This window comes from Ovis canadensis, chromosome 6 (genome assembly GCF_042477335.2).
Source record: "Ovis canadensis isolate MfBH-ARS-UI-01 breed Bighorn chromosome 6, ARS-UI_OviCan_v2, whole genome shotgun sequence".
NCBI lineage: Eukaryota > Metazoa > Chordata > Mammalia > Artiodactyla > Bovidae > Ovis > Ovis canadensis.
The window spans coordinates 109,716,839-109,741,047 of NC_091250.1; the positions used below are offsets into that span (position 1 = coordinate 109,716,839).

Genomic DNA, 24,209 nt, shown 5'->3' on the forward strand with positions numbered 1-24,209 from the left:
ATCATTTTAGTGTCCCTTGGGATTTTAAACTATTTTTAAAAAGATGCTATTCTAATGGTTCTTGTCCTTGTCCCTTTCTTCCCTTTCAAGCAGAAAATGCAGTACAATGAGTTGCATGGATTTAATTTCATTTTAATGTTGATATGCTGTCATGAGCCATCAACGCAGTCCATCTGTTACTTTGCGTCTAAGACTTGGGATTTATGCAATGCGAATGGTGTGAAAAAATTAGAGCATGGCGTAGTGAGAAGAAAGCAGGCACATTTTTGGCCGGGGAAGGAGCCCTGGTTTTTGGCTTATTCAGAGCACGTTGACACAGCCTCAGGGGATGTGGTTTGAAAAGGACCAAAATATTTTATAGCAGTATCTTTGCTAGGGAAGTTAAAATTGCTCACACCTCACTACCTGCAGAGTTCCATTCCTTTTCTTCAAGAGATAGGAGAACGTATCTTCCTCTGTCCTAATTCCCTAAAGCTTCCAAATTGAGTCACCGTGTCAATAGGAAGATCAGGAACCCACTGACCTAGTTTTAAATACTGCTCCTTAGTGGCTTTTGACCTTGACACCTATAACTTTTTGACTTTCAGTTTCATCGTCTGTAAAAAAGGAGATAATAATATCTACTTGGTGGGTATTCAGTAAAGAAACTTTTGAAAAGTAGCTTGTACGGTGCTGAGGCTTTGATCAATGCTCTGTCGCTAAGTCGCTAAGCTGTTGTTAATATTATTTATGGTGACACTATGTCTTCTTGGAAATGTCTTGGATATGTCTTCTTGGAAATGTGGATATTCTGCAACTTGAGGTCTGCAGAGAACTCAGCTTTCCTGTAGGATGTAACTAGAAGACATAGAGAAAGGGCTGCTGTTCTGCCTTTTTCTCAGGATTTACAAAACCTTGCCCCTTCTCAAATGTGTGTGTGCATGCTCATTCGCTTCAGTTGTGTCCGACTCTTTGCAACCCCGTGGACTGTAGCCCAGCAGGCTCCTGTGTCCATGGGATTTTCCAAGCAAGAATACTGGAGTGGGTTGCCATTTCCTCTTCTAGGGGATCTTCCCCACCCAGAGATCAAACCTAGTCTTATGTCTCCCACGTTCGCAGGCAGGTTCTTTACCACCAGATCCACCTGAATGCTAATCCACATGGCCACTTGGGCCTGACCAATTCTTCTAACAAGCACAAGGAATAAAGAAAGAAGGCAAGTTTAACGGAGTGGCTAGGTTGCACCGAGGAAGGGGAGAGATTGCATGGGCAAACCATCATTTTTCAGTATGTTTGAAACAGGAGGAAATTGACCTTGTGACCACTACCCTAAATGTAAATGCTTTTAACCTTGCAGTGATGAGGCTGGGATTTAGCATTTATAATCTAATTGTAGATATCTGCACTAGGTAAAGATTAAAGTGAAACAAACATCACTTATGTAATGTGTTGTATATGTTCATAATAAGACATTATGTAGCTATCAAAATTATGTTTTCAAGAATGCTTAATGATATAGCAAAATATCATAATAAGTAAATATTTAGAATATATACTTATATATAAAGATTCACATATGCATAGCAAAAAGATTAAATTGAAATGCAATGGTATATTCATTACTATTTATCAGTAGTGAAATTCTTGATGGTTTTTATTCCATATTTATACTTTCCTGCAACTTTAGAATTGCCTAAAATGTTTATTTTAAATGAATCTTAAAATATGAAGAGCAGAACAAAGATTGTAATGCAGGAGCATATAGAATTCAAAGACAGATGGTTCAAAAGGGAAAAAGTAAACAAGGGCAAACTACTCTGCCCATCAGAGTCTTACCAGCGTGGCATCTCTTTGCAGGTGTCCAGCACCACAGAGGCCCACGCCCATCTGGAGAGCCGCCTATTCAACATTGCCATCTTACCTCACACTCCAGAAGCACCCCAACACTTTCCAGGATCTTCTCTCCACATGACAGTGAGTTGGATGGGAGCGCTCATGGTTTTTGCTTGGAGGAGGTGGGCTGATGCTATACGTGCGTGCTAAGTCATTTCAGTCATGTCTGACTCTTTGTGACTCTATGATCTGCAACCTGCCAGGCTCCTCTGTCCATGGGATTCTCTAAGCATGGATGCTGGAGTGGGTTGCCATGCCCTCCTCCAGGGGATCTTCCCAACCCAGGGATTGAACCTGCGTCTCTTAGGTCTCCTGCATTGGCAAGCGAGTTTGCTTTTACCACTAGTGCCACCTGGATGAGATTTGACTTAATGCCTATCTTGGAACACAGACTCTGGGGTCACCAATGCATGCCAGCCCTGTGAACACATTTCTCATTGATTTGAAAAAGCAATTAAAATTACCAGAATGAAAGGAAGATTAGATGAAATCTACCCCAACCTCCCATCCATTGCTGCTAAACTTTTTGCAGCATTCCAATCATGGGCCCACTCCCTGAGTGGTGTTGTTCAATTCCTAAGTCATGCCCAACTCTTTGCAATCCCTTGGATGGTAGCCCGACAGGCTCCTCTATCCATGGGATTATCCAGCAAGAATTCGGGGGTAGGTTGCCATTTCCTCCTCCGGGGGATCTTCCCTACCTGGGGATCAAACCCGCATCTCCTGAATTGGCAGGCAGGTTCTTTACCACTGAGCCACTAGGTACTCATTGAATACCTGAATGGATTTTCAGGCTTATATCCATTTGATGATTGCTGTTTGGGTATAAATGTTTAGCCAGTTTAGAGCTCTACCTAGCTGGAGAAACTATTCTTTGTTTTAAAAGTCCTGTTAGTAGTTTTCTATTATAAAAGAAATATCAGGGCTTATCAGGGCTTCCCTGATAGCTTAGTTGGTAAAGAATCCGTCTTTAATGTAGGAGACCCCAGTTTGATTCCTGTGTCAGGAAGATCCGCTGGAAAAGGGATAGGCTACCCACTCCAGTATTCCTGAGTTTCACTTGTGGCTCAGCTGGTAAAGAATCCACCTGCAATGCGAGAGACCTGGGTTTGATCCCTGGGTTGGAGAGACCGCTTGAAGAAAGGAAAGGCTACCTGCTCCAATATTCTGGCTTGGAGAATTCCATGGACTATACAGTCCAAGGGGTCACAAAGAATCGGGCATGACTGAGCAACTTTCACTTCTATTATAAAAGTATCCTGGTAAAAGTGATGTCTATGCTGACTCCAGAAAGACAAGTAGAAAATATTCAAAAAGTCTGGGGATGGGGGGACAGGTTGGAAGGATTTGAGGGGTGAAGGCAAAGGGCATCACCAAGCATAGAAAGAACACATATGAAGACCCAGAGGAGAGAGACAATATGATTGTTGGGAAAATTGCCAACAATTCAATAGGACTGGGGACATAAGAGAGGCAGAGGAGACTGGGGGTGTGGAGGTCTGTGAGCTGGATCACAGAGGGGCTTTGTGTGGGAAGGAGTGTGGACTCATGGAAAAGTTTGAAACAAGGTGACAGCTAAATTAGTACATGAAGCTTAGTTCAGACAATTAGCAGTTCCACCATAACCCTATATCTACAGGACATGTAATGCCAGAACCCCTCTTCTAGACAGAGCCACAAGCACGAAGTCCTTGTCAATGAATCATCAGAGATCCACGTTTTAGTTAGCGTCCACATAATTACACTCCAAAGTGGTATAGCAGCCCTGAATCGCAACAAAGACAGCAGGTAGAGTTTTAGAAATTATGGGTCCGGAACGTGACAGAGACATAAAAGGGGAAACAGAAAGTATTTAATGAATAGCTGGTGTAGGAATTTCCACCGTAAACCATAATTTAAAGAAATCATAATTCAGCAACACTATAAAGTCTATAATTCATCATTCTGACTAGAGGAACTTGGATCAGAATTTTCTCTAAAGTGTAAAGAAAATGTGCATGCACATTTCTTGCCAAATGTTAATGCAGTGTTATTTTGAGTTTAGAAGGGAAAATAAATGCCACGAAGATGGCGTCACTCCCGCTCTGCGGCTGGGAACCTCTAACAACTTTTAAACACACTTAACCTTGAGGGTCTCAAGTTAGGTCTATCCTGTGTAATTTAGTGTATCACAGAGATTAGTCTACTATAAAATGTGATCAGGCGATCATTTCATTTCTTAAAATATACATGGTTTATATTTCTTTTGACATTAATTAGGGCCATTACTGGAGGATATACAAACTAATCTGTGACTAAAGTGCATTCTCAATTCAGTGATTTGGGTTCACCTAGCTACACAAATTTTGTACATAATTGTAGACACATTATGAATACATATGCTAAATTCATATATGGTATATTCATATATGTGTTTAAGAGTAAGTGTCTATCTCTCCATTCATTCAGTTATTCAGTCACAAACGCTTTTGGACCCCTAATTTATGCCAAGTTCTATGGAAGACATTGGAGATTGAGTGATCACATAATACAGACTGTATTCTTTTTTTTTTTGAAATATAGTTGATTTACAATGTTAATTTTTATCAAGCACTCCCATGTACTGTACACTGTGTGCTTGAGATCCATGAACAAACTAAAATCTTTGTTCTCATGGAGTTTATATGAATAGACAATAAGTTATAACCAAAATAAATAACTCTCATGTAGCATGTTAAGGAGAAGCATTATGATAAAAGTAAAAGTAGATCAGAGTCAAGAGGATTGGAAACGTAGCAGGGGAGACCTAGGTTGTAATTTTAAATAAGGTTGTCAGGGTGGGCTAACTTTAAGACAATGACATTTAAAGAAGGACTTGCAGGAGGTGAGGAAGAGAGAGAGCTGTGCAAATCCCTTAGGAAAGGGCATTCCTGACCCAGGGAACCATGCATTTAGAGGCATCAGGCTAGGAGCATGCTTAGATAAACGGCAAGGAAATCAGTCTGGCTGGATCAAAGTGAGTACAAAGCAAGAGGAATCTGCATGAATGCAGATGTGCAAAGTTAATGGGGTGGAGGGTGGTGCAGACTAGGGGAACAGATTGTATCCAGCCACACAGACCATTGTAGGGACTTAACTGTGTTCTGAGTAACATGGACAGCCATTGCAGGGTGTTGAGCAGAGGCCTAATGGCCTTTGTAAAGGCACCCACTGGTGGCTGTGCAGAAGCAGACTCTTGAGGAGAGGGCAAGAGAGCAGGTGGGAGGCCACAGTGAGAAGCCAGGTGTGGGATCTAGCTCCCCGCAGGGTGGTGGCAATGTCATGGGGAGACGTGGTTGGCTTCTGGATGTATTCAGAGGTAATATGGGTATTATGAAAGCCATTATTCTATAATCTTCTTATGCTGACAGATAGTTTAATAGAAAAGTGTCTTCTCTAATGATTTCCATGAAATTTAATCTAGCATTTCTTACTGTTTCATTGATAAATATTGAACATTCCAAATAGCCAATATTAAAATTGATTATGCTTTAATGTACCTCCACCTCAATATTGCTTTCTTGAGAGAATCAAGTCCTTGCTTTTTCTACTTAGTGTCTATTTCTATTAGTAAAGAAATTATATCAATAAATTCTGTAATAAAATGTCTGCTTTCTTGGCTATAATGCATTTCTCTTTTCCATTATTCTGTGTTCATAGTAATTCTCTTTTCTTATCACTTTATTGTTTTAGGGACATCTAGATTTTCAAAAATATCCCATAATACCTCGAGAATGTTCAGTTATTCTGATGGTTTTGAGATTAAAAGTGGGCAAACAGTATTGAACAGTGCACTCAGCCTACACTTTTTGTCCACATGCCTGTGCCTACATGTGTATGGGTTTACAGATGTATGCACACATGCGCGGGCTGTAAACACCTTGCATAGGGTATGTATTTTTCTTGTGTTGCCCTTCCCCATTTTATTCTAGAGAGACCAGCTGCTATTTGCAGTTCTGATTTTCCTTGCTCATTACATTCCAGACCTGAGCAATGACTTGAAGTTTGACTCTGTACTAGAGAGAGTTGTCCTAGCCTGCAAGTGCCGCCTCTCCCCAGGACAAGTATGGCTTGGGAACAATTACAAAGCAACTGCACCCTTCAGTCTTTTCACGGTTAACACGAAGAACACCATGCCCTCCTCCATGAGACTTCCTGAGCCCTTCTTATTCCTTTCCTAGATGGAAAATTCCTTCTGAAAGTAGCAGAGCTTGGAAGAGCAGTTTGTTGTTCAGTCGCTCAGTCATGTCCAACTCTGTGACCCCATGGACTGCAGCACATCAGGCTTCCCTGTCCTTCACAATCTACTGGAGTTTGCCCAAACTGATGGTGTTGCCATCCAACCATCTCATTCTGTATCGTCCCTTTCTTCTCTCTCCCTCCCTCTTTCCCAGCATCAAGATCTTTTCCAGTGAGTCTATGAACAGTATGAAAGAGCAGGAGAGCATGTCAAACTCTAACCCTTCAGGGATCAATTAGAAAAAGCCTGTGATGAACCAGATATTTTTGTTCTGTTTTAGTATCAATATATGTGACCTAGGCAAAGGGCCCATGTTCACACTCCTTTTCAATTTTCTCCTCTCCAGTCTGTTTTTGCTGCTGTTCCCAAATCTATGTTAAGCCTGGTCATGGAATTCTGGATCTCTCTCTCTTTTTTAATGTTTTCACTGTTAATGGGTTGTGAACCCACACAGGTGAATAGATAGTGAGAGCTATACACACATTGACTTTCCGATTAATTTCACTTGACTCCTTCATTGGGTTCTGAAAGCTAGAAGCGGAAAGCAATACATGGTTCTTTAGAACAGTACAATGGAGACAAAGGGAAATACTATTTCTATAAGCCTTAATAACACGTAGCTCTTAAACCTCTGAACTCCAATGGTGAACCTCTTTGGCATTTGAGGCAAGTTCATCCTTAGCCATTGGAAACCATCAAAGTTAAAGAAAAGAATGCATCACAGTTCCCATCAGCAAGCTAGGGGGTTGGGAGAAATTCTCACCACATACCATCTTAGCCCATTAAATTAAAGGAATAGAGCTGTGAGGATCCAGCTGTGAACAGTAGAATCACCAACTGTGATGGTTTATTTCCAAACATGTACCGCTGTGAGCTCCAACCAGGAATAAGTGATCATATTGGGACTCTCACAGCATGTGCCGGCATAAACCCGGGAGGCCAAGGGCAGGGGAGAGAAGGGTCAGGTGCGAGACCCGAAGAGAACTCTGTAACCCCGTGAGATGCTTAAGGCAGGGACAAGTATGCCATGTGGGAGAACCAATCCTTCTTTTGAACTCTCAGAGAAAATTTTACTCTCTGTGATGAATTAAAAAATCCAGAGGAAGTTTTTTTTTTTAATGGGTTTTGTTTTTGCTTCTGGCTTTTGTTTTCATCACGCCATTTTTTTCTTCTTCCCCCTCAAATTTTGTGTAGGCCCGGGAAGATGGCCTGACTGTGATTCAGCCTCATTCTCTCTCCTTTGTAAACTCTGAGAGGCCAAGCGGAAAGATAATATACAACATCACTCTACCTCTGCATCCAAATCAAGGTAAGACAGGCAGTAAGTGATCTTCTGAGTGATGCTCTTTGTCTTCTATTGTTGACCAGCCTTAAAAGCTCTGGAATTCTGTCTGCTTCTACTTGTTGAGGATTTAAGGAGTAACAGTTATTCATCACCTCTGAGTTTAGAGCCAACTGAGAGGGAGACACTGTGGTTGGACAGGTGGAGATGAATGTGTCGGCTTTGGTTCTGACAGAGCTGTACTGGAGAGCACAGTGTGCAAATAACTTCATCACTCTTTGACCTTCCCCCGCCCATGTGCAGGCACAACTGGACAGATCTAAGCACACCTGTAGGGACAGAGCCTGCCTTGGTGAGGCTATCGTGAGAGAGAGTAGAACAGAGTCAGCATGTGCTAAGGACAAACTAAGATCATGGCATCTGGTCCCATCACTTCATGGCAAATAGATGCGGAGACAATGGACACAGTGACAGACTTTATTTTCTTGGGCTCCAAAATCACTGCCGATGGTGACTGCAGCCATGAAATTAAAAGACGCTTGCTCCTTGGAAGAAAAGCTATGACAAACCTGGACAGTGTACTAAAAAGCAGAGGTATCATTTTACTGACAAAGGTCCACATAGTCAAAGCTCTGGTATTTCCACTAGTCACATACGGATGTGAGAGTTGGACCACAAAGAAAGCTGAGCACTGAAGAACTGATGCTTTCAAACTGTGGTGTTGGAGAAGACTCTTGAGAGTCCCTTGGACTGCAAGGAGATGAAACCAGTCCATCCTAAAGGAAAGCAATCCTGAATGTTCATTGGAAGGACTGATGCTGAAGCTGATGCTCAAGTACTTTGGCTACCTGATGCAAAGAGTCTACTCATTGGAAAAGACCGTGATGCTGGGAAAGACTGGAGGCAAAAGAAGAGGGCGGCAGAGGATGAGATGGTTAGATAGCATCAGCGACTCAATGAGCATGAATTAGAACAAACTCCAGGAGACAGAGGAGGACAGAGGAGCCTGGCATGTTGCAGTCCATAGGGTTGCAAAGTCAGACACAACTTAGCACTGAACAACCACACAGAACAGGAGCTCTGCCAGACAACCCAGCGAGGGCTGACCCACACAAACTCAGTTTTCCCTCACGTGGGTAAGTCGCTCCTCCTCTTTCTTTTTCACCAAGGTAATAAATACTGTTTATGACTTCTTTAAGTTCACATAGTGCTTCTACATATTAATACCCTGTGAGCTTCAAAAAAAACCCAGATATATTTACAGTGGCATTATCAGTCACCCAGATGAATTCTCCAGGCCAGAATACTGGAGTGGGTTAGCCATTCTCCAAGGGGATCTTCCCAACACAGGGATCAAAGCTAGGTCTCCCACATTGCAGGTAGATTCTTTACCAGCTGAACCACCAGGGAGGCCCATCAGTTCTGTACCTGTGAAATTTAGAAGCCACAGGCATATCTTCCACCCCTAAGACATTTGTAACTTAATGATAATCCAGTTCTTTGAATAATCAAGATCCACGTTATTGTTGCCAGAAATCATCACAGAGACTATGGAGTTTCTGAAGGAAAGAGAGTGGATTGAAAAAACGTCTTTACAGCCTCACCAGGAGACCGGTTTTTGCCATTTTGGAGCGACTTTCACCTTTGAACTTGAATTTAACTGAGAGACTCTCATAATTACAGTTCACCATCTATGACTTGTGAGGATTTCCCTGGCTAGGCTACATTAGAGGGCAGCAGTTTGCATCTTACTATTGCTTGTGAGCAATGAGTCCTCTGCTGTGCTGTGCTTAGTCTCTCAGTCGTGTTCAACTCTTTGTGACCCCATCGACTGTGGCCCACCAGGCTCCTCCCATTGAGATTCTCCAAGCAAGAATACTGGAGTGGGTTGCCATTCCTCCAGGGGATCTTCCCAACTCAGGGATCGAACCCAGGTCTCCCACATTGTTAACGAATTCTTTACCATCTGAGCCACCAGGGAAGCCCAAGAATACTGGAGTGGGTAGCCTATCCCTTTTCCAGGGAAATTTCCCAACCCAGGAATCGAACCAGGGTCTCCTGCATTGGAGGTGATTTCTTTACCAGCTGAGCTACCTGGGAAGCCTGCATCGAATCCTAGGCAAGAGTATTTGGGTTTCAGATTTACCCCTTTCTTGAATAACTAGAGAATACTATGCCAAGAACAACCCGAGAGCAATTGTTCCTGAAGGATGACTTCCACCAGTGGAAAAGGCAGCTTTATGGCTCTAATCATTGTCAGCCATCAGAATTACTGTTGATGCTCATGCCGACTCTCTTTCTTTCCAGGCATCATCGAGCACAGGGACCAGCCTCACTCTCCCATCCGGTATTTTTCCCAGGAAGACGTTAACCAGGGCAACATCATGTACCGTCCTCCCACTGCAGCCCCCCACCTCCAGGAGATCCGGGCCTTCTCCTTTGCTGGTAATGCTTTTATTCCTCTCTATTTTGAGATGCCCAAACTGCTCTCTGTGAAGCTTCATGGCATACTTTCAATAAATCTTTATTTTGTGTCTCCTAGGTGGCAAGGCCTGAATGAGGCCTTGGAGAGCTAGTGGTGAGCCAAAAAAGGCATCTTGGCAAGTTTGGGGATCTAGGTATAGAGACAAAATTTGAGAAATATTCTCACTAAGGGAGGTTTAATTGCAGGCTGAGATAAGTGTTCTAAAAATAAGGAAGAAAGCTCATTCCTCAGTAAGGGATGTTCAGTCTCAGGCTGAGATAAAAGATATGGAAGGCTAAGATATGCAGGCTAAAGATACGGAACTGGATGTAGCAAGTCTGACCTAGACTAAGGGTCCACTGGAGGCTGCCTCAGGGAGGTCTTGATGGTGGAGGGGTGGGTAGAAGCTAACTAGGCTGAGTGTGTGTTGGTATCGTTGGAAGAACATTCTAAAGAAGGACACGCACCCCTGTGCAGAGGCCCTGGGAGAGAGAGAATGTGACTTTCTGGGGACTGAAAAAAGTCTTTGTGTCTGGAATGTGGAGGGTTGAGCAGAGTGGGGATGAGCCTGGATGGGAAGAGAGAGGGCAGGGGCCCTGTGTACCTGCAGAGACATGGAGCTTTACCCTAAGAACAAGAAGAACCTGGTGGAGGTTTTAAGATACAGAAGGCTGGCTTTTCATAAGGAACGTTTTGACTGCAGTGAAGAGAGAGGATTTGGAGAGGAGGCTATGGCAGATGGGCATGTGTGAGAGGAATCTAGTGAGAAAGATTCCATGCAGGCACCTTTTGGGATTAAAACTAGGATTTGACAAAAAACACCTTTTAAAAAAAGAAAAGGTTGACCAAGAGAATAACTCTCATTTCTAATTCAGGCAAGTGTATGCCCTTCCATTAAGTCAAGACAGCCTTATCCTTGCCACCCCCTTATGTCTCCCTTTGACCGAGTATTCAAAGCTGCTAAGTTTTAAGTCTCTTTCCCTAGATACTGGGATGGCCAAGAAATTCATTCAGATTTTTCCATACTGTCTTATGGAAAAACCCAAATGAACTTCTTGGTCAGCCTTGACACTTCTCTGCTTTTGAATGCCTCTAAAAATCTTGAAGCCTGTTTCTTTATGATCTTTAAGATGTTTATGCCCTTTGTGGCTCAGAGGTAAAGCATCTGCCTGCAATGTTGGACACCGGGCTTCAATCCCTGGGTCGGAAAGATCCCCTGGAAGAGGGCATGGCAACCTACTCCAGTATTCTTGCCTGGAAAATCTCATGGACAGGAGAGCCTGTTGAGCTACAGGCCATGGGGTCACAAAGAGTAAGACATGACTGAGCAACTAACACTTTCACACTTTCAACACAATTAATATAGAGAATTATTTTTGTATAGTAGCTTGAATCATACAAAACAATTGATGATTTCTAATGGTGAGTTGAACACAGGTTGAATAGTTTTAGAGTTATGTTTTATAGTATGGCAGTTTTAAAGTAATATCTGCCATTATTTATATAGATGTAACTGTCTAGAAGATAATTGACTCAGACTGAAAATTCCTAAACACTGGGATATACCTCGTCTCTAAAGAGTATCCTCATTGTCTGTGTGTGTGTTTAGTCACTAAGTCATGTCCGACTCCTTGCGACCCCATGGACTGTAACCTGCCAGACTCCTCTGTCCATGGGATTTCCCAGGCAAAAATACTGGAGTGGTTTGCCATTTCCTTCTCTAATCCCCGGTGTTTACTAGCTAGATAACTCACAGCCAGTGAAAATGTTCATGGTCCTCTAACCCCAACTTTACAAGACCTACTTTTTATAAGAAACTCAGGTTATCCAGGGATTAGAGGAAAAGAAAATATGTCAGACCTGGTTGAAGTTATTTCCGAATCCACTGTATTCACCTATGTTTCTGGAGCCTTTTTAGAGAGAGCAGAGTTGTATCCTATATAATCTATGGGATAAATGACACGAGATAAATCTCTCATGCTGTTACAGTGTGTAAATCAATGTCCCAGGCATCACTCAATTCTACAGTGAAACTGACCCACCAGCAAGCCTTGCCAGTGATATATGACATTACCCACATTCACCGATTTGTAGGATTTTATGTACTGGTAAAATCGGACCTGAATGAATCTATTATAAATCACTCTAACTGCTATGATATAAAATTATTCCACTCTGTGGTTCTTTTTGTTACTTAAAATTAGTATTGGCATCATTAAACTCAACATAAAGTTAGCTAACAATCTGGTGATCTTTCTTTAAACCCCATGGACTGTAGCTCACCAGGTTCCTCTGTCCATGAGGCAAGAACACTGGAGTGGGTATCCATTCCCTAGGGGATCTTACTGACCCAGGGATTGAACCCAGGTTGCAGACAGATTTTTTGCCGTTTGAGCCACCAGAGAAGCCCCCCTTAAACCATAATAATTTATTTTTCTAACTTTTCTCCTAATATATTTTACTTTTTCCATCCATTTCTGGCCCCCAAATGTTCAATATAATGATTTTCTGTCTTCTGTTCTCTCAGGTCTCCCAGAATCGGTGAAATTCCACTTCACAGGTAAAAATTTTAATCACAGTCTTTTAAGAAACCTTTTTGCTCTCTTCATTGTTACTTTAGCTATTTTCTAAGAGCTATTTAAAAGTTACATAACACAAGTTTCTTCTAAAATAATCACATGCTAGTTAAATAGTGATAGCTCAACTTTGTATTCATAGGGAAAATGCTCCACCAAGGATACAAAGGATTAGTGTTCTTTAAGCCCAATTTCCACTTGTTCTATTATTTATTAAAATGAGGTAATAATGGTTAAGATCTCAGACTTTGAATCCAGTCTGTCTCAGGTTCAGCCTGCTTTACGAAAGTTTCTCAACATTTCTGTGCCTCTGTGCCTTATCCATCAATGGGGATAATAAATAATAATTATATATGTGTAGAGCTTCCAAACCCTGGAGGAGGGCATGATAACCCACTCCAGTATTCTTGTCTGGAGAATTCCATGGACAGAGGAGCCTGGCAGGCTACTGTTCATAGGGTTGCACAGAGTCGGACACGACTGAAGCAACTCAGCTTGCACACATGCTGCTACTGCTGCTAAGTCACTTCAGTCGTGTCCAACTCTGTGCAACCCCATAGACGGCAGCCCACCAGGCTCCCCCGTCCCTGGGATTCTCCAGGCAAGAGTACTGAAGTGGGTGCCATCTCTTTCTCCAATGCATGAAAGTGAAAAGTGAAAATGAAGTTGCTCAGTCGTGACTTAGCGACCCCATGGACTGTAGCCCACCAGGCTCCTCCGCCCATGGGATTTTCCAGGCAAGAGTACTGAAGTGGGGTGCCATTGCCTTCTCCAGCACACACGCATAGAGTTCCCAAAATAGTGATTGGGACATACATGCCTGCCTCATTTTATTGCACTTTATTGTGCTTCACAGATATTGCATTTTTTACAGATTGAAGGTTTGTGGCACCCCGGCATAGAACAAGTTTTTCAGCCATTTTTCTAGAAGCATTTGCTTACTTCCTGTCTCTGTGTCACATTTTGATCATTCTTGTAACATTTCAAACTTTTTCATTATTATTGTATTTGTTATAGTGATCTATGATCAGTGATCTTTGATGTTAATATTGTGATTGTTTTGGGGACACCAGGAACTTGCTGATATAAGACAGTAAGCTTAATAAATGTTGTGTGTGTTCTGTCTGTCTCACCAACTGGCCATTCCTCCATCTCTCTCCTTCTCTTGGGGCCTCCATATTTCCTGAGACCCAACAATATTGAAGTTAAATCAATTAATAACCCTACAATGACCTCTAAGTGTTCAAGTGAAAGGAAGAGTCACACATCTCTCACTTTAAATTAAAAACTAGAAATAATTAAGCTTAGGAAGGAAAGAATGTCAAAAGCTAAAACAGGCTAAAAGCTAGGTCTCTTGTGCCAAACAGCCAAGTTGTGAATGCGACAGAAAAGTTCTTGAAGGAAATTAAAAGTGCTACTCCAATGAACACACAAATGATAAGAAAGCAAAGCAGCCTTATTGCTGATAGGAAAAAAAGTCTTAATGGCCTGGGTAGAAGATTAAACCAGCCACAACATTCCCTTAAGCTAAAGTTTAATCCAGTACAAGATCCTAACTCTCTATTCTGTGAAAGCTAAGAGAGGTGAGAAGCTACAGAAGAAAAGTTTGAAGCTAGCAGAGGTTGATTCATGGGATTAAGGAAAGAAGCCATCTTAATAACATGAAAGTATAAGGTGAAGCTGTAAGTGCTGATATAAACGCTGCAGCAAGTTATCCAGAAGATCTAGCTTAGCTAATTCATGAAGGTGGTGACACTAAAGAACAAATTTTCAGTGTAGGTGAAACAGCCTTGCGCTAGAAGAAGATGCTATCTAGGACTTTCATAGCTATAGAGGAGAAGTCAGTCCCTGACTTCAAAGGACAGGCTGTATTGTTAAAGGCTAATACAGCTGGTGACTTTAAATTGAAACCAATGCTTATTTACCATTCCAAAAATCCTAGGGCCCTTAAGAATTAAGTACTAAATCTACTCCATCTGGGCTCTATAAATGGAACAACAAAGCCTGCTGCTGCTGCTAAGTTGCTTCAGTCGTGTCCAACTCTGTGCGACCCCAAAGACGGCAGCCCACCAGGCTCCCCCGTCCCTGGGATTCTCCAGGCAAGAACACTGGAGTGGGTTGCCATTTCCTTCTCCAATGCATGAAAGTGAAAAGTGAAAGTGAAGTCACACAGTTGTGTCTGACTTTTAGCAACCCCATGGACTGCAGCCAACCAGGCTCCTCCGTCCATGGGATTCTCCAGGCAAGCCTGGATGACAGCAAATCTGTGTACAACATGGCTCACTGAATATTTCAAGCTCAGTCTTGAGATCTACTACTTGGGAAAAAAATGATTTCTTTTGAAATATTGCTTCTTATTGACAATATATCTGGTGCCCAAGAGCTCTGATGGAGATGTACAATGAGATTAATGTTGTGTTCACGCCTATTAACATAGCATCCATTCTGCAACCCATAGATCAAGGAGTAATTTTGACTTTCGAGTCTTATTATATAAAATATACAATTTGTGATGCTATAGCTAACATAGATAGGGATTCCTAGGATGGACTGGGCAAAATATATTGACAACCTTCTGGAAGGGATTCACCATTCTAGATGTCATTAAGAACATCCATTTGTGGGAAGAGGTCAAAATATCAACATTTACAGGAGTTTGAAACAGGTTCATTCCAACCTTCTTGAATGACTTTGAGGGGTTTGAGACTTTAGTGGAGGAAGTAACTGCGGATATGGAAATAATAAGAGAACTAAAATCAGAAGTGGAGTGTCAGATATGTCTGATTGCTGCTATCTCATGATAAAACTTTAATGAATGAGTTGTTTCTTCAGTTCAGTCAGTTCAATCGCTCAGTTGTGTCTGACTCTTTGTGACCCCATGGACTGCAGCATGCCAGGCCCCCCTGTCCATCACCAACTCCCGGAGTTTACTCAAACTCATGCCCACTGAGTCAGTGATGCATCCAACCATCTTCTCCAACCAGTCACCTTCAGTCTTTCCCAGCATCAGGGTCTTTTCAAATGAATCAGATCTTCACATCAGGTGGCCAAAGCATTGGAATTTCAGCTTCAACACCAGTCCTTCCAGTGAACATTCAGGGCTGATTTCCTTTAGGATGGGCTGGTTGGATCTTTTTGCAGTCCAAGGGACTGACTCTCAAGAGTATTCTCCAACACCACACTTCAAAAGCATCAATTCTTCAGCACTCAGCTTTCTTTATAATCCAACTCTCACATCCATACCTGACTGTTGGAAAAACCATAGCCTTGACTAGATGGACCTTTGTTGGCAAAGTAATGTCTCTGCTTTTGAATATGCTATCTAGGTTGGTCATAACTTTCCTTCCAAGGGGTAAGCATCTTAATTTCATGGCTGCAATCACCATCTGCAGTGATTTTGGTGCCCAAAAAGATAAAGTCTGACACTGTTTCCACTATTTCTCCATCTGTTTGCCATGAAGTGATGGGACCAGCTGCCGTGATCTTAGTTTTCTGAATGTTGAGCTTTAAGCCAACTTTTTCACTCTCCTCTTTCATTTTCGTCAAGAGGCTCTTTAGTTCTTCACTTTCTGCCATAAGGGTGGTGTCATCTGCATATCTGAGGTTATTGATATTTTTCCCAGCAATCTTGATTCCAGTTTTTTCTTAATGGATTAGCAAAGAAAGTGGTCACTTGAGATTAAATGTACTCCTATTAAAGATGCTGCAAAGATTACTGAAATGACAACAAAGGATTTAGAATATTACAAAAAGCTTAGTTGGTAAAGCAGCATCAGGGTTTGAGAAGACTGACTCAAATCTTTTGCAAAAGGAAGACTCAATCAGTATAGCAAACTTCATTGTCTTATTTAAAGAAATTGACACCACCATCCCAACCTTCAGCAACCACCACCATGATCAGTCAGCAGCCATCAACATTGACTCAAAGTCCTCCACCAGCAAAAAATATTATAATTCATTGGAGGCTTAGATGATAGCTAGCATATTTAGCAATAAATTATTTTTCTAATTAAGATATGTACATTATTTTTTAACGTACATGCATAATGCCTAACATAATGCTATGGCACACTTATTAGACTACAATGTAGTATAAACACCATTTTTATATACACTAGGAAGCCAAAAAATTCATGTGACTTGCTTTATTATAGCATTCGCTTTATTGCAGTGGTCTGAAATATCTCTGAAGCATGCCTATAATCATCCCTACATGACGCTCAGCTAATGAATGAATGGGCTTCCCTGGTGGCTCAGATGGTAAAGAATATGCCTGCAATGCAGGAAACCTTGGTTTGATCTCTGGATCAGGAAAATCCCCTGGAGAAGGGAATGCCTACCCACTCCAGTATTCTTGTCTAAAGAATTCTATGGACAGAGAAGCCTGGTGGGCTACAGTCCAGGGGCTCTAAAGGAATTGGACACAATGACCAACTAACATTTTCACTTTTCATAGTCTAAAATAGAGCCTTTCATTGAATGCTTTGCTACTTTAAGCAAAAGTGTTGTGACCCAAAGAGTGAGTTGTGACAGCTGTGTGTGAAAGATCTCAGCATCCTAGTTTTAGTTCAAAGTGTGATAGAAGCTAAGTGCCAGTAAGCAAAAACAGAATCAGAGCTGGCATCTATGCTGATGTGAAATAGAGACACACTTTCTTATATAGGTCTAGAGTGAAGGTGATTGACCATAAATGGCATGGATACATTGCTGTTTCCTTGGGACTGACTATTTCGTTAGAGTCAACCATCCACATGTCCTATTATAGTTCATGTAGGGCTAAATGTTGGTGAGAGAGAATGTCATCTCCCTAAAATTCTCAGATATTCATTTGTTCTTTGAAAGCTAAAAAATCACACTTGAAGCAACAGTAAATTTTAGTCTTCTGTCACTGTTGGTGTTTTTGAGATTTAATTGATGTATGTAAAACATACAGTGGATGTATTTCAGGTGTACAACATAATGAGTGATATTTGTATATACTGTGAAATGACCACCACAATAAGTCTAGTTAACATCTGTCACCATGTAAAGTTAGTAAATGTTTTTCCTGTGATAAAAACTTTAACTTTATTCTCTTCAGTTCAGTCGCTCAGTCGTGTCCGACTCTTTGCGACCCCATGAATCGCAACATGCCAGGCCTCCCTGATAGCATATTCAAAAGCAGAGACATTACTTTGCCGACTAAGGTCCGTCTAGTCAAGGCTATGGTTTTTCCTGTGGTCATGTATGGATGTGAGAGTTGGACTGTGAAGAAGGCTGAGCACCGAAAAATTGATGATTTTGAACTGTGGTGTTGGAGAAGACTCTTGAGAGTCCTTTAGACTGCAAGGAGATCCAAGCAGTCCATTCTGAAGGAGATCAACCCTGGGATTTCTTTGGAAGGAATGATGCTAAAGCTGAAACTCCAGTACTTTGGCCACCTCATGCGAAGAGTTGACTCATTGGAAAAGACTCTGATGCTGGGAGGGATTGGGGGCAGGAGAAGGGGATGACCGAGGATGAGATGGCTGGATGGCATCACTGACTCGATGGGTGTGAGTCTGAGTGAACTCCAGGAGTTGGTGATAGACAGGGAGGCCTGGCATGCTGCAATTCCTGGGATCGCAAAGAGTCAGACACTTAGCAACTTTCAAATTATGTAAGTAATGATTAATGATTATAATCACCATATTGTTGTTGTTCAATTTCTAAGTCATGTCTGACTTTTTGCAACCTCAAAGCAAAATGTATGAAGACCCTCCAGGGGAACCGCTTTTTGACAGTATTAATTCTTCTAATTCATGAATCAGGAAATATCTTTCCATGTATTTGTATCTTTAGTTTCTTTCATTGGTGTCATATAGTTTTCATATTAGAAGTCTTTCACTTCCTTTAATAAATTTATCCCTACGTGTCTAAGTTTTTGATACAACTCTAAACGAGGTTATTTTCCTAATTTCCCTTTCTAATGGTTTGTTATTAGTGTACAGAATGCAACAGATTTTTGTGTATTGATTTTGTATCCTGCAACTTTACTGAATTTCTTTATTCATTCTCAGTTTTTTAGTGAAGTCTTTAAGGTTTTCTACATATAATATTTCATCTGCAAATACTGACAATTTTCTTTTATTCTGATTTGGACACCTTTTATTTCTTTTTCTAGTATTGTGTCATTGTTGAAAAGAACCCATTGTTGGCTCATTTCTAGACTTCTTGATTATTAAACAATTTGCAGTATTACTTGTATTTAAGCCTTATGGCAATATTGTAAACATAGGTTTTATTTTAGCGTTTTAAAGCTGAGAAAACTAAGGATCAATATAGTAGTAATCTGCCCATGTTTCTATACCTGGTAAAGAGTACAACCAGGATTTTAATGTAAGTTTCCGACATTCTGAGTTTAGTCTGGTCTGTATGTGTTCTGGTCATGAAAAACAAACAAGTATGGTAGTGTGCCCGTTTAGATTTTAAGCCTCAGTACTAATCTGAAAGCTTGAATAGGTGAAGGGGTTAACTATTAACTTCCCCAAGACTTTAAGTTAAATGATCCATGAACCTATTATACAGAGTAAAGAAAATAGACCTTGGGTTGACCTTAAATTAATTTATCTTGTTTCTGCCTGAGGTTCCTTTATTTTACTGTTCAGTGATTTTTAAAATTTTTTATTTTAGACAATTTTTTTAGAGCAGTTTTAGGTTTACAACAAAATTGAAAGGAAGGTGCGGACATTTGCCCTGTGCCCCCTGCTCCAGCACATGCGTAGCGTAGCCCCTCCAGTTGTCAGCATCAGTCACTAGAATGGTACACTTTTCACCGGGATGAATCAACACTGACACATAATCACCCAAAGTCGAGTTTACTCTAGAGTTCACTTATTTTGCATCCTATGGGTTTAGACCAATGTATGGCGTTTATCCATCATTGTATCATACAGAGTTGATACTTTAATGCCCTAAAATTTTTCTGTGCTTTGCCTATGCCCCTCTTGCAACCCCTACCTCCCACCTTTGGCAAACACTATTCTTATTATTGCCTTCCATGCTTTTACCCTTTTCAGAATATCATATAGTTGAATTCATACTTTTTAGACTGGCTTCTTTCACTTAGTAATATGCATTTAAGATTCCTCCATGTCTTTTCATAGCTTGGTAGCTCATTTATTTCAGTGTTGCATGATATTCCATTGTCTAGCTGAACCATAGTTTATTTATCCATTCACCTGTTAAAGGACATTCTGAGTGCTTCCAAGTTTGGGCCATTGTGAATAAAGGTGCTATAACCATCTGTGTGCAGATTTTTTGTGTAGACCTTTAGTGAAAAAGCCAATCTAAAAAGTATGAGACCAGAAACAATTTGACTATTTCTCAGAGAAATCAAAAACGTTGCTTAAAGAGAGGGTTAGACATGCAATTAACGTTTTGATTGTAAGCTCTTACATTTGCTTGCTAAGCCCTGCGCCATCATGGTATATTCTGTTGTTATGTAATTTGTGCTAGGCTTTCCACGTGGCTTGGTGGTAAGGAATCTGCCTGCCAATGCAGGAGATGCAAAAGATGCGGGTTTGATCCCTGGGTGGGGAGAATCCCCTTGGAGGAGGAAATGGCAATGCACTCTCTTCCCTGAGAAATCCTATGGACAGAGGAGCTAGTGGGCTACAGTTCATAGGATCACAAAGAGTCAGACGTGACTGAGCAACCAAGCATCCACAAATTTGTACTAAAAAATAATTTTCCTCCCTTTACTTATCGAGGCAAGGATGTACCTTGGTCACACGGATAGTTGAGTGATATGACCAAAGCTGTTTAAGTTTTCGGTCTTTCCTCCTCTTATGTAGGGTAAGGATGGTGAAGGCTCCCAAAGGTGCTCCTCACTTCAAAAAAAATCAACATAAACATTAAAAAATTGTATTTTGCAATTATTTATTTTTATTTAACAAAAGGCCTTCTTAACGTAGATTCCAAGCACTTCGGAGAATCCTGAATCCACTGAAATTTAAGGAAAAGTTGGAACGCTTGTCCTCAAGCTCCCAAAATTAAGAGTCATTGGTTCCAGGGCTTCCCTGGTGGTCCAATGGTTAGGACTTAACCTTCCAATGCAGGAGGTGAGGGTTCAATCCCTGGTCAGGGAGCTAAGATCTTGCATGGCCAAAACACCAGAACATAAATCAGAAGCAATATTATAACAAACTCAGTAAATATTTTTTTTTAATGGTCCACATAAAAAATCTAAAGAAAAATAGAGGAAACATTAAGGGAATAAAAAAAGAAGAATCATTGATCCTATCTCTGGCCATCCAGAGAGCATGAAAGATTGAACTCAAAAAAGCAGATGCAATAACTTTGACATTTGACCAAACGACCACAGTCATAAAACTGTCATTCTCCCAGGGATAACGTCATCTCTCCTTCAGGAGGGCTATTTCTGGACTTCTCTAAGGACATGGAACAGACCTTGTCAAATCCAACCGTATCTTTTAGTTGTGTTCTCAAGGAAAAGACAAATCTAAAGCCTGTATGGACTCATTAGTAGGAGTCACTAAATGATGCTTTACTTGGCTGAAGTAGAGGTCAGATTCTCACTGACTTGTTACTAAGTCTAGGAGAAAGTAGAAAAGTAAAAAGTTTCTTGTAATGAACCCATGTATAAGCAGACCACACATTTAAAGTATCAACAGTGCAGCTTTTTCAGGAGGCACTGCAGATAAACCCACTGATGAGTCGGTGGTACAGGTGCTCCTACAAACCTGACTTTTAGAGAAGGGAAGGCATGTGGGGTATGGAAAAAAGAATCAAGGGTCTGGCAACTCTGCTTTCATTTCCTTCCAGTGATCAGCTTTCACTTGGATGTCTCAGGTAATCCAAATAAAATATTAAGGTCACTGCTTTATTCACAAAGATGTCTTCCACTTATTGCATTGAACATAATGAGCTGGTAAAAATAGGTCTGCTTACTTCCAAACTAGAATTACTTGTGTAGACATTTCTATCCTTTTAAAAAATTATTTTCTGATGAGACATAAACAAGTTATTTCCAAAAGAGATTTCTTGAAAATGTGTTTCTCTGGAAGAATGAATTAAATCTACAATAATTTCCAAAATAAAAGCTTTTATCAGCATTACCTATGAGTGCATATTTGAAAATTCTGAAATAGTTGGGTATACCAGACCACCTGACCTGCCTCTTGAGAAACCTATATGCAGGTCAGGAAGTAACAGTTAGAACTAGACATGAAACAACAGACTGGTTCCAAATAGTAAAAGGAGTACGTCAAGGCTGTACATTGTCACCCTGCTTATTTAACTTATATGCAGAGTACATCATGAGAAACACTGGGTTGGAAGAAACACAAGCTGGAATCAAGATTGCCGGGAGAAATATCAATCACCTCAGATATGCAGATGATACCACCCTTATGGCAGAAAGTGAAGAGGAACTAAAAAGCCTCTTGATGAAAGTGAAAGAGGAGAGTGAAAATGTTGGCTTAAAGCTCAACATTCAGAAAACGAAGATCATGGCATCTGGTCCCATCACTTCATGGGAAATAGATGGGAAAACAGTGGAAACAGTGTCATACTTTATTTTTTGGGGCTCCAAAATCACTGTAGATGGTGACTGCAGCCATGAAATTAAAAGATGCTTACTCCTTGGAAGGAAAGTTATGACCAACCTAGATAGCATATTCAAAAGCAGAGACATTACTTTGCCAACAAAGGTCCATCTAGTCAAGGCTATGGTTTTTCCAGTGGTCATAAGTTGGACTGTGAAGAAAGCTGAGCACTGAAGAATTGATGCTTTTGAACTGTGGTGTTGGAGGAGACTCTTGAGAATCCCTTGGACTTCAAGGAGATCCAACTAGTCCATCCTAAAGGAGATCAGTCCTAGGTGTTCATTGGAAGGACTGATGCTAAAGCTGAAACTCCAGTACTTTGGCCACCTCATGAGAAGAGTTGACTCATTGGAAAAGACCCTGATGCTAGGATGGATTGGGGGCAGAAGGAGGAGGGGACGACAGATGATGAGATGCCTGGATGGCATCACCGACTCAATGGACATGAGTTTGGGTGGACTCCGGGAGTTGGTGATGGACAGGCAGGCCTGGTGTGCTGTGATTCATGGGGTCGCAAAGATTTGGACATGACTGAGCAACTAAACTGAACTAAACATTTATCAATATCACCTTGTTGTGAAAGTTGCTTCTTAAAATGACTGTGTTATTATGGTCCTTTAGCCTCTTTGTTATTCAGTAGAAACAGCTTTGTAGAATAGCTCACAGTATCTTCACTTGCTCCCTTACTCTTTCCATTTGTAAGCATCTCTTCAGAGTGTTAAGGTAATCTAAAAAAATAAAAACTTTTAGCTACAAGTTTATAGAACTTGCCTAAAGGTGACCAGACTGCAAGGTGATTTATACCTATGTCTGTATGTGCACCCTTTCTAGTTTCTGATGGAGAACACACAAGTCCAGAGATGGCCCTCACCATTCACTTACTTCGCACAGATCAGCACCCACCAGTGTTCCAAGTCACAGCTCCTCTGCTTGAGGTCAGCCCAGGAGGCAGCACTTCTATAGGTAAGAACTGGGAACCTGCAAGAAAATGGCTATGAAGATGGAACCATATTTCACTAACAGTCCCTGTTTAAACCTCTTCATGGTTACCAAAAAGTAGTGACCTTCTCTTCCGGAAGTTGCATGCTTTCTCAGCCATAGCAGTCCCTTTGGCCATTTCCATGCAAATGGAAGCAACAGAGAGAAGGAAATAAACCCTTCAGAGGCCAATGCTCAGTGATGGAATACAACACTGAATTCATTTTCCAGCCTCCAGGAGTTTGATTTGTTGCCATCACTAAAATATAAAGTAACAGAGAGCAGAGAAGAGATGTGAGGGAAATGGTTTCAAGGGCTGCTGTTGTTTTCTACTGAGAGAGTGAAAAGTAACAGGAGTGGCAGATTGCAATAACCTTCAGAAGTTGTGACGAGCTAAAGTTGACCCAAGTGTTTTATATGTGATTTTATTTACCTATTAGTATACTCACTCTTTAGAAGTTTATTCTTTTACGAAGAACATCTGAAGAGGGAAGAGTGGATATTTTAATTTTTGTAAAGTGTGTTCTTATACATCCTTATCCAGTTTCTACCTGTCAGTATTGGCCTCAAGTGAATTATCATCCAACTTGCTAGCAAGTCATAGATATAAAGATAACTGTCCCTTCTGCCCCACTCCTTCTCTTGTGATGTGATGGCCAGAGGAACCATTATTAAAATAAGCTGGCTTCTCTATAGATTCAGAGAAAGGAGAAGGGAAGAAACAATAATAAGCAAAAACCACTTCCATGAGTATTTTATGGAAGAAAACCTACCTAGTCAGTCAGGGCTGACCTTGTTGTGGACCGCATTCCCTCGTTTGTATGGAAGAAAAAAGGTGTTCTGAATTTGGAACTACCGACTCAAATAAACTCTTAAAGAACTTACTTACAATTTGTGAATTGACTGTATTCAGTTTTCTCTCTTTTGTGGTCGATTCAGTTGGGCGTTTTTGTAACCATCGGGTTTCCCACAACATGGCTTCCAGCCTGGCCTGGGGCTTTACTGTATGTGGAGTGTAGAGTTGCTAACATCCACAGCTCACCATGCTCTATTCTCCTGACTACAGAACTTCAGTTGGAAGTACGAGACACGAAGACAGTGCCTGAGGAACTCCTCTTTGAGCTTCGGAAGCCTCCACAGCATGGTGTGCTTATTAAGTACACAGCTGGGTCACCAGGGCCCATGGCCACAG

General features: G+C 41.1%; 1 protein-coding gene across 2 annotated transcripts in view; it reads left to right on the forward strand.

Annotated features, from left to right (window-relative positions):
- The window catches only part of FRAS1 (Fraser extracellular matrix complex subunit 1), a 516,652-nt gene that overhangs the window by 383,624 nt on the left and 108,819 nt on the right, over positions 1 to 24,209 (forward strand). For both annotated transcript variants that reach the window (XM_069594438.1, XM_069594439.1), the window contains exons 32-37: positions 1,837 to 1,953; positions 7,325 to 7,439; positions 9,720 to 9,857; positions 12,404 to 12,436; positions 22,871 to 23,002; positions 24,084 to 24,209. In XM_069594438.1, coding sequence (XP_069450539.1) covers positions 1,837 to 1,953; positions 7,325 to 7,439; positions 9,720 to 9,857; positions 12,404 to 12,436; positions 22,871 to 23,002; positions 24,084 to 24,209 — 661 coding nt within the window. The remainder of the gene's footprint in view (positions 1 to 1,836; positions 1,954 to 7,324; positions 7,440 to 9,719; positions 9,858 to 12,403; positions 12,437 to 22,870; positions 23,003 to 24,083) is intronic.